General features: G+C 33.7%; 1 protein-coding gene across 3 annotated transcripts in view; it reads left to right on the top strand.

Annotated features, from left to right (window-relative positions):
• Positions 1-12,011, top strand: part of LOC149788580 (ELKS/Rab6-interacting/CAST family member 1-like) — a 105,004-nt gene that overhangs the window by 76,848 nt on the left and 16,145 nt on the right. For all 3 annotated transcript variants that reach the window (XR_016424172.1, XR_016424171.1, XM_089974628.1), the window contains exons 12-14: positions 5,085-5,216; positions 6,098-6,258; positions 11,285-11,432. Coding sequence is in view for 1 of the 3 variants with exons in the window: in XM_089974628.1 (XP_089830754.1) it covers positions 5,085-5,216; positions 6,098-6,258; positions 11,285-11,432 (441 nt within the window). In the remaining 2 variants the exon portion in view is untranslated. The remainder of the gene's footprint in view (positions 1-5,084; positions 5,217-6,097; positions 6,259-11,284; positions 11,433-12,011) is intronic.

Here is a 12,011-nt window from a genome sequence, read left to right as displayed (position 1 = left end):
ATGCCCTAATCTGGGTCACTGAGACCAACATCCATGAATTCTTTAATTTAGTAACATTTTCTCACATGTAGAAATTCATGTATCTGTTCAACTTATTCTCTGACTATATTTAAAGACAGACCAACTTTGAAGTCAGAACACTGCTGTCGTGCAACTGGGCCCCTTTCCTAAATCATTTACAGTGTTTGTCAGTATTGTGACATGAAACTAAATCTCCAACTGTTTGCCACAAGGTATTGTGAGCAGTTAGTATTAAGTGTTTAGTCTGAAGAGAATAAAATACAGTTACTGGATAGTGCTAATCAAAATCTTGTTGACCACTCAATAAATTACTGTAGTCTTTGCAGCTGAGAATAAAGGTCCAATCAGACTCAGCTGTACAAAGAGTCTATGGAAAAACTCTGTGACTATAATAATAATTAATAACATATAACAACACCTTTAGAAACACTTAATCTGCTTCACTATACAACATATACCAACAGATCTCTGAGAAACAGTCAGAGGTTTCACAGACAGATTTGTAGTTATTTTATTTTGATTTCCTGATTTTCTATTTCTTCTCAGATACAATTATTATTTATTTAAAGATCTGTGTGAAACTAGTGACTGACAAGATCATGAAAGTAATGCCTGCATGCAATTCAGCATTGTAGGCAAATGTTTCAAATTAAAATTGCTCATTTTTAAATATAAAGGTTTAATAATAAATTTAAATCAAGAAAATTTCATCTAATCAACATGTAGCAAAATTTGAGTACTTAGTGTCAGATTTTACCTAAAATTATTATCACAATGGTATTATTCCTGTAATATGTTGGATATTGTTAAACAGCTGTTGATTGCGTATATGCACTACCTTTTCCTTGCATACAACCGTATATGGAAATTGTTGTTAATAGTAAAAATTTGCCCAAAGACTGCAAGAACATATGTACCCTCCTGGCATTGCCCTCTGAAGCCTGAACAGTATAGACACTGACAAGAATTAGTATACTTTCTACAAAATTTTGCGAGTGGCAGGGAAAATGGACAATTTGTGCAAGTGAATGTGCATAGGGCAACAATACTTTTCTACTGATAACAAGAAAACTAAACATTAACTAATTAAGATGTTGGAAAATCTAGATTACTGTAACAGTTGGCTAAGTATTCATACATTGTTTGTAGGTCCTGGTGATCAGAATTTGGAAATAAGTTATTACTAAAACAGTTAGCTAACTGTATGTACAGTGAATGTAAGTATAGGTGGTTAAAATGTGGAAAATCAGTTCAGTTTAATCTCAGTTTAGTATATACATTAGCAACCACTAGACAAGGTGACAATCATAGTTCTCTGAATGGGGTTGATAGTGGTGTCATTGTTGATTTATGAATAGTCATTAATTGCTGTCTGTAGATGTTGATAACACCCATCCTGCCTTAGATCACTTGACCATGCAGCGCCCATCCCACCCAAACAGATGGAATATATATACACACAAACACAAAAATAAATACTTTATCGGGTATCAAACAAAAACCAAGCATGCATATTTGAACTTAAATGGGCATTGCATCCTGTTTTAGGTATATAAGAAATTGCTGACAACTCCATAAGTGCATCATTGAAGATTATATAGGATCAATAAGGATTTTCTACATTGTTCTTACAAGAGGATATTAGTTCCCTAGGAGTGTGCATGATGAATTTATTATTCAATAGCAAACTGTGATTGATAGTCACCAATATGTTCATTATTACAGGAAAGAAAGAGTCCACCCATTATTAATCTCTAGCTCTTTGATTTCTGTTCATGGATTGGGCATATAGTTTTACTTAGGTTTGTCGTAAATTCCATGACTTAAAAGCTGTTTCAGTTTAATGTCGTTTTAATGACTTCATGCATTAAATTAAATTGGTTATGAGCCTTCAGGTGTGGAAGATGAAGAATAGATGCTATTTTCACTTTTTTTTGCTATTAATATTTGACTAAATCTTTCATTTGGGAGTTTGTCTTTTTGCCACAAACTTCATTTCCACTACGTCACCTTGAAAGATGCAATGGGTTGTAACCAAATTGTGTATGAGGTTTAACAGGGAAAATAGCATGGTCAGTTTCAGTTTAAATTTTTTCATAAAATATGAATTATATGGCCTTTGTCACTCATTAGTTTGCCCTTGTATGATGATATTGGTTTCCATAATTTAAGAAGAAAAAATGGAAGGACTGCATGGAATGAAACCAAATTTAGTTTGGCCTTTACTATCATTGAAATAAAATTCAAATTTGCTTCTCAACATTTTTATACCTGCATTGCTTGCAGCCTGTATGATCATAATTTGGCCCTGTCTGTACTTTCATTAAACCACTCACACATCTCGATAAGCCTGCTGACAGGATTGTGCACAAAATATTCTCAAGGTAGACAAATGTAGATGACTGCATTAGATTCTCAGGCCATTACAGTAGTTTTTCGCAGTTTTATAAATCTGTTAAGTTTGGGGATTTAGACCTATTTCTGTTTGTGTAATAAGGCATAAACCACCTGAGGCAAGCAAGTGAATTTTGTATTCATAAATTTACCTTATGCCCAGTACGTCTGTACATAGATATAGGGTGGGAATCTCAGTAACTTCTTATTTATTGGCCTGGGGCATTGTTTCAGTGGGATAAGGATGAACCCTGAAGCTTGACCCAGGGGTCCCAACCTGACTTGTATTAACACTTAATCATTGATCACTTATGCTAATTCTAAGACATACATTTCCCAAGGTACATTAAACTTATTTTAAATCAACACTTCCCCCTCCCCTTTAGCCCCAATTCCAGGTATAAGTTCAAATTCCAAAAGTGTTGGCACAATCTATATAGGAGTTCAAGGACATTAAGTACTTAAAAATGGTTTGTATATTCCTGCACTTCTTTGAAGCATTGAAAAATCAAAATACCTATGTACAGGTATGAAAATATAATGGACAGCTCTCTAGTCTGGACATTTAAATCCAGCACTAAGATAACAAAATACCTATGTACAGATATGAAAATGTAATGGACAGCTCTCTAGTTTGGACATCTGCAATCCAACACTGAGATAACAAAATACCTATGTACAGATATGAAAATGTAAAGGACAGCTCTCTAGTTTGGACATTTGCAATCCAGCACTGAGATAACAAAATACCTTTGTACAATTATGAAGATGTAATGGACAGCTGTCTGGTGTTGACATTTGCAATCCTGATACTTTGTCAAGAGAAAGTTTACCTGTGTTTGTACAATACCCTATTTTTTCAAGATTATTTAGAAGTGGGGTTATATGGTAGTCATTATCTCTGCCCATGTGTCTATGCTTCCATTTGACACACAACTCATTGTCTCCACCCATCAGTCTGACTTTCTATTTGGCACACAATCTCTTGTTTGCAACTTGTTTTTAATGGATTGCCATGAAACTTGGTGAATATCAGGGTAATCAACGAGAATGTGCATATTGTCAAATCACATTGCTGCTACAAATTTTGTTCGACTTGTTGCACTTTTATCATCTAGAAATATATGATACAATCTCATTAGTGTAACTATTCTGAAGTGTTTAATTAATTGCCTTGGTAAATGATAAGATCATCACATGAGGAAGTGCTTGTCAACAAACACTGGCGACGAGTTTACGTGGCAAAAGGTAGTAGCCTACTGCCGAGCTCTGTAGCATCAAGGTCATGTATGATACACTAAAGTGAGTGGTATTATAGAAAGCTAGACAGATGTAGCTCTACAAAGATACCAAATAATATGGAAGTTCTAGTTGTACTACCAAATACAGAGGGAAAAACCTCATTTTTTGGACCCAATTTTTTTCCACCCAAAATTCACCCGTGGTCGGAATCCTATTTTGTGTCTCGATTTTAGACTTTTTGGTCTCAGATCTAAGGCAGACGGGTATGAACTGCAAACAGATGAATCTTTGCAAAAAGTAGGATAAGATTGGCATTTGGAATAAAGAGTGGTCTTGATACGAAAATGATGAGTCCGTTAAGCAAAAATATAAATAAAAAGTCCAACTTTTACCCTTCTGCTCATGCATGAGCAAAGTAGCCAATGAAAATCGATGTTTCTAACACAACTAGGCATTAGGTTATTGGAAAATCACCTGGAAGTTGGTGTATTAGGATGTTTTCAGAAATAGCTTTCAAAATGTGTTTCCTACTTGATTTTCAGGCCAAAACAACAAAAAAAAAACAGGGGTTAATGTGTTAATACAGTGTGCGACATAATCTTGTTAGCGAAAACAGTCAAGCAGTTTTTACCTTTATTGGTCATGGACTAAAGAGTTTACGGGATGTTTTTTTTGTGTCTATTAGCACACGCTTATTTTGGCTTTAAACTAATTGGAGGATTGCCATAAAATCTTAAACATTCTTTCTTGATCTAGTTGGGTCTTAAATAAGCATGGTGCCACTCTAACAGCCAATATGGCTGCTACAGTGGCCATCTTGAAAATCTTGTTATCAGTACTCCTTCTGAATGGATGGTCATATCAACATGAGGGTTTCACTAGAAGACTTTGATGTCTAGCTCGTCATAAATGAAAATGGTGCTCATCTGATTCCTAATGCAACCACAAACAGTGGCCATTTTGAAAATCTTTTGCTTGCTTCTCTAAATTGATGGTCATATCAACATTGGTTTTCACAGTGAGACTTTTTATATGATGTCTGGTTGGTCAAAAATGAAAATGGGAAAATGGTACTGATCTCATGTCCAGAATGGGCACCAAAACCAGCTGTCTTGAAAATTACATAAATTTTTTCTTCCTAAATGAATGGTCATATCAGTATGGTTTCTTTCAAGGAGAGACTTCTTAAAATGTTGAGTTTGTCATAAATAATAATCGTGACAATCTGACTTATAAAATGACTGCCACAATGGGCATCTTGAAAACCTTATCACTTCTTCTTCAACATACATGTACATATGTACATACATACATACAGACATACATATATACACGTACGTGTGTGCATGCATACATAAATACATACATACATATGTTTTATGGGTTAATTGCAGTCATAACAAATTCAAGCTTTTCTGTTGTGGCAGGAAACAATGAAGTTCAAATGTGATAGGATAGAGGAACTGGAGGAAGCTTTGAGGGAAAGTGTCCGCATCACAGCTGAGCGTGAGATGGCCATGGTGAAGCTGCATGATCAGATTGAAGAGCTGGAGAAAAAGGTATTTGGAGTGAGGATAGGGAAGAAAATGGATAATAACAGAGGGCAAAGTGATATCATTTCAGCAGGGGAGAGTCATGGTCAAGTTGCAGGGACATAATGAAGATCTGGAGAGAAAGGTTGTGGTATGATGGTTGCTCACAGTTTGAAGGATCTAATTAAAGAACAAGAGAAATGTTTTGAGGTAGAATGAGTGACAAATAGTTTGCATTATTTTATATTGAGAAATGTCCATCAAGATGTTGACAACAGGAGTGAAGTGAGTGGGAGATGGGGAAAAAAAATTTCATGACTAGTCTTCATGCACATATGAGGCATTCTTGCTGATTTAAATGCAGCCTGGTTCACATTTTATGAAATTTGTTTATGATTATGTTGTTTCTGCAGTTATAAATGCATCCTGGTTCATATTTTGTGGAGTTTTCTTAAGATTAGGTTGTTTTATTGGCTGTTGAACTAACGTTTTGGGAACAATCCAACATCACTTTCATTTAGAAGGCTTGATCTACAGGGCTGTACTTACAAGGATCGTAAACATTCTTCCATTACACACCTTCCACTTTATAATAATTAAGTTAAATTTCACTTATACAAACTGTAGCAATGCAGAGCTATACTTTTTATTTCAGAAATATAATTTTTTGTCATTTACCAGGTAAGAAAATGTTCATATATTTTTCAGTTTTCCCAAATATATTTAATATACAATTTATGGTTGCAATATTTCTGTATTTGATATACATAGACTTTTGTCTTTATATGTTTGTGAATACAAGGACAAAACAAAAGAATAAAAAATAGCTGAAGGGCAATATTTATTGCATATTTGATCCTAAACCTGTTGAGATGTTCCATATTAACAGATCCTTACGGTTTTTGTAGGTTTCCGAATTGAGTGATGCATTAGGCAAGTCACAGGCTTCGAGTCAGGAGTACAGCAGCAAACTAGCATCATTTGTAAAACAGCTGGAAGAGAGAGACAACAAACTGAAGAGGCTGCAGTCAGAGAGGCATAAACACCTGGAGGAGGTCTTTGAGATGAAGTAAATTATTACAGACTTTGTCCATTATATATAGTGTTTTATTTATCTCCCCCACAATGTATGCATATATACACTGAATTTTGAACATTCATTCTTGCTATATCACTGTCTAGTATTTAAAATAGACAGTAGTTATGGACTTCAGCAAAGAAACTATATCAGTATAATTAACTATACCAATATAATTAACAGCTCCCTCTTTGCTCCCTCATCTTAGCATGCTCAAATAACTCACAGCCTCATGGAGGCAGGTGTGGATTCCTTTTTTTAAATAGAATATGAGAAAAATAAGCTTCGGTTTGCATAACTTAAAAATTTATGATCAGAATTGGTAATTGGAAGTGTATTGTGTGGCTCATTTTATATATGAAAACAGTGGTTAGTGCACATTATTTTGGAATCAACATGATCAAATTTAAACAGAAGAAAGTTTTCCAGATTTTGCCCAATGCCAGCTTGTAGACCTCTCCTGACTGTTTTCCAAACTTTTCAGATTTGTCTTTGTTTTATCTGAATGAATTCCCTATTAGTTCACTGCATAGAGTTTTTCCATTAGACATAGTGATTGAAATATTTATAAAGTATGTTTTGATTAATTCCTCTTAATAGTTACTGGCAGTTTGACTTGTTTCATCCATTGAAAAGCAGCATAACAGATAACTTATTTGTCATGGTATACTGGAAAAAAATAGCTGTTAAAATAGTGTTTCTGATTATGTTTAAGAAAACAATTTTAAAAAATGAGAGTGTACGATCACATTGCGGACATCAACTCACTTTAAAGTTTAAGTGAGAATGGTTGCAGGTAAAGAACTATAATGGCATATTTGTACCAGATTACATTTTAAAAATAAACATCCCAGGATGCACTATGTGCACCATATGTAATGACAAGACTATGTATGGGTCATGAGGTCAATAGACTTGTTCAAAATTGAAGGCTGGAAGAACATTGGCAAAATATAAGAGTGAAAATAACACAATACATTATATAATCAATATCTGTAGGAGCAAGAAAGACAATTAGAAATCTTGTTCACAGAAACGTAGACTTGTCAGACAGTACAAAAAGAGATTATGTTAAAATGCAAGTATGCTATGTTTCAAGTTAGTTAAGTAGTATACACACACACACACACACACACACACACACATATATATATATATATATATATATATATATATATATATATATATATATATATATATATATAATTGCAAATTAGTTCTTTTTTGTCTACATTGCTACAAAAAATTTAATTACATATAAACGATTTATCTCTGTTATTGTTGGTGTACTAAAGAACTTGTAGAAAACTAACAGGAATCATATCATGCAGTAAATATTTTCTCCACAAAATTATTTGATCAGTAGTCCGTAAAACAAGTTCGGAATATTCAAGAATCGCTTTCAAATACCATTTCTCTAAGATTTTCTGTGGACTTATGTGGTCCACAGGTGCATGGCCTCTTAGTGGCGGTGGTTGTCTTGTAGGCTTTTTCAGTTTAGGCCACTTGTATATCTGAATTCACATTTTTTAAAAATAAGTAATGATATATTTTGTAAGATTGGCTTTAACAAAAAACATTTTCTCAAGAAATGACTAAGCATAAGAAATATCAATCAGTCTAAATGTAGGGAAAACTGGTGGAAACATTTTAAGAAAAATATGTCATGTCCAGTGAAATTCTTGTTTTTATTTAATTATATAGTTATTTTTCAAAGTAATCATTTAAATTTGACCTGATCGCTGACATTCAGATATGAAATGAGGTAGTTGATTGTCATGGCAAACACTTTCATGACTGTGGAAACTTAATGGTCCTTTTGCATGATAACACATGCTAATTAACAGCTTATTTGTGTCATCTGATTACATGACATGAAAGACATCACAGTAACATCAGTCACCCTGAAATCACACACAATAGATAATTCTCTAAGACATTGATTTTTCCACAAAATTTGCAGTGATACATTCAAAAGTTCTATTAAAACACAATATTGTTTGTCTTTTCTCTGTAGTTTCTGTTAATTTTTTGTTCTTGTTGATCCAGATGCAAGGTTTCAAGACCATGCATCTGCCCACAGCAAATGTGTCCTCGGAAAACTAATTTAGGATAGATACTTAATGCTTTATGGTTTGACAAAAAGGGAATAAGGTCGGATATACAAAGAGGTGAAAATAGTTGCCACATGTACGGTACCATGAGGCTGGCTATTTTGGTTCCTATAGTTCAACAGAATTGGGAATCCGTTATTTGCTGGTCATTTGCTGGTGCCTGTGTAACACACAATAGTGTATAACATGGTTTCTTTGAATTACGGCGGAGGGCCAGTTGTTTTCACAAAATAGTTGCATGGATAAGGATTAACTTTTAATTAGTCACGCTGGCTTTCTTGCTTGTTTATTTAAGACTAATCTTTAGCTGTTGTGCAGTTTGACCACAGCTGACCAGAATGTGAAAATAGGGCGTGCCCTGGGGGAAAATAGGGCACATCACGGGGAGAAACGGCAAGTCTTTATGCAAATTTCACCCATATTGGACCAGGAAGATCAATCAATATTTAGTGAAAACAGAGCTTTAAAAATGCCACCTAAAACTGCCCAATTTTAGGTCCCAATCTCTATTTTTTTTAATTCAGTCTGCCTTCTTGGCTTTTGAAGAGTTCATATGCTGTACACCCCATTTTACAAAATCATGCTAATATTATGGAATAAAAGACAATTACACATTAGTGTACTGGTATAGTTACCAGTCAAAATTCCCTTTTATCACAAGCCAGTTTCAAGGTTTTAATGATTAACTGGCCTGTACAGCTGTCGCAAAACGCAAGACAAATTCACAGACTATCAACATTTTGCTTTCCTTTGTGTGGAAAGTTATGATTGTTCAACTAAAACACAAAACTCAAATTGATTGATGTTGATCTTAGTTGATCTATATGAGAATTTTAGCCTTTATTATTACCACTCTTCGTGAACATGTAAATTCTGATGGTTTTGTTCCTTGTACAATTAAATGTGCATATCTTTTTTAAAATATTACCTCAATTTGTAGGATCGCTTATATAATTGAAAAATGAGTAACTCGTGAGCACATGATTCAACGTAAATGAAACAGCTATTAAGGACTAGCTGAAATGTTATCTGGAAGAATGCAATTTGGTAGAAACAATGAATAAAGCAAAATCTGCATCCAGTATGTTTGGGAATAAGTGAGGATTTGAGTGATGCTATGCATGCTTTGCACTGTGTAAGTACTGTACATTATAGTTCATCATGGTCTCCTTGTTAAACTCAACCGGCCCGCGAATTATGAAGTCTCTATTTACTTTTATTTAACTTCATTTTGGAGAAATCGTAAAATATGCACATGCAAAATAATAACAAAATCAATCATAGTACTTTATAATAGTTTAATAATTGTCAGGTTACAGAAAGTTACTTTTTTTCATGCGTATGTCTTAGGACACGGAACAAATTATTGTTTTATGTCCCAAGATTTACAGCCATTACAACAAAAAGACCTTAAAACAGTCAAGTTTACACATTGGCCCGTGGATAATTAAATAAAGGTAAATACAGACTGTGAAATTTGGTACATATTATAGATATCATCTAAATAGGTGCATATTAATAACATTTTATGCTCACATCTTTTTCTTATAAGAGTTATTGCCCAGTTTTACTTAAAGCTGCATATGGCACAGTTCATGGCAGAATTTTTGAGAATGCAGCCGCATTTTTAAATGAATTGCTGTGAAATTTAGTGTATGATATGGTCATCAGCATAAGATATGCATGGTGATGACTCATTATGCTCAGACTATCACGGAAGGGTTCTTTTTACTGTAGACTTGTCTTCATCTTGCAGGTCATGTTGATATGCTGGATAGGATTCACATGCTTTTACTGTAGACTTGTCTTCATCTTGCAGGTCATGTTGGTATGCTGGATAGGATTCACATGTTTTTACTGTAGACTTGTCTTCATCTTGCAGGTCATGTTGATATGCTGGATAGGATTCACATGTTTTTACTGTAGACTTGTCTTCATCTTGCAGGTCATGTTGATATGCTGGATAGGATTCACATGTTTTTACTATAGACTTGTCTTCATCTTGCAGGTCATGTTGATATGCTGGATAGGATTCACATGTTTTTACATGAACCAATTGTTCACCATTCATTTTGTTTTATATTTGGTGTAATGTAAAAATATTGCAATGATCTCATGGTAATTAACTACATTTTAATCAATTTAGCTAGAGATTCATTAAAATCTGCAAAGATTAATCCACAAAGCAAAGAAAATTATTATTTATTTGAAAAATCTGCTTTTGTGGTTATGCCAGTAAAAAAGAACAGAATCTGCATGAGCTACTAAGTTCTGGTCCAGTTTTTACAGTACATCTCCAAATTTCACAGAATTTCTCATGCAAAAAGAGATTTTACTTGATGTTACTGATGACACTTCTAACAGTATTGCCATTTTTGTAAGAAGAAATAAAAAAGGAAAAATAACCATTCATTTGGAATTGTTACTGATGACACTTCTAACAGTATTGTCATTTTTGTAAGAAGAAAAAAAAAGGAAAATAACCATTCATTTGGAATTGTACACTTCCAGTTAAGAAATGTGAAAATTTTATGAAATCATCTTTTTTATCTGACATAAGACCAGACTGTTGATGTAAATTAAATAATTTTAAGGCTGTAATTTAATCCTCATTTCCCACTGTTACATGAAAATCCATACTTGTCAACCAAATGACAATTAAAATATTTCAAATTCTCAATTTGAGGATGAAATAGATGTCTAAAGAAACTGAGATGGGATGGAAATTTTAGATATTTAATGCATAGTTTACAACCCAGCTCATTGAAGACAAGAAAACAGAAAATATAATTTCTCTCACTTTATTAAAGATGGAGAAACACAAGCATATAAACAAAGTGCAAGGAAGGGGTTTTTATCAGAAAAGACTACATTACACACTGATTTTGATTCCTATTTTCTAGACAAGAAGCAATACAAGCTGCTATCAGTGAGAAGGATGCCAATATTGCCTTGTTGGAGATGACCAGCACTAAGAAACAGAAAAATTTTGACGAGATTGACAGACTGAGCAAAGAGAAAGAAAAATTACAGCAGCAACTTAAGGAAGTGGTAAGGAACAAAATTTTATTAAAAGCAAAGCAGATCAAAAGAACATGTATTTAAGTAACAATGACTGAGCCAGCATTTTAATGTTTCACTTGGCAGTATGCCAGTTTCTACTAGAATTAAAAGATGCTGTTGCTAATTTGATTATGATAACTAGAGTGAAAACATGGCACCCTGAAATAACAGCCCAAAGCAGAAAAGCCTAGATGACAAAACCCCAACAAAAAGTCCATCAGAAAAGCTCAGTTAAATGAATGCTGACAAAAAAGCCTAATATCACAAATAATTACTGTAAATGATTATTTGTGGTGTGCATGGCATAGTTTTGAAGTGATTGCGACTAATATCTAGAGCAAATATTGGAATTAAGCATTGTATAGTCGTTTTTTAACAACTTAATTTTTCATAAGTGTTTAAATACTCAAGTATGGTCCAACACTAATTAAACTACACTAGCCAACATTCTACTTAGATGATGGATAGACTAATTAAGATCTGTACCAATGGGTGTATAAAGATTATCACAATGTACCTGGCTAACGTGGGCCATTAATGGAGGTAAGTTTTCTGTTCACTTCATAG

Source organism: Sinohyriopsis cumingii, chromosome 11 (assembly GCF_028554795.1).
Source record: "Sinohyriopsis cumingii isolate HCF-2022 chromosome 11, ASM2855479v2, whole genome shotgun sequence".
Taxonomy (NCBI): domain Eukaryota; kingdom Metazoa; phylum Mollusca; class Bivalvia; order Unionida; family Unionidae; genus Sinohyriopsis; species Sinohyriopsis cumingii.
The sequence above is the reverse complement of the archived record's forward strand: the minus strand, read 5'-3'. Positions and strand labels throughout refer to the sequence as shown.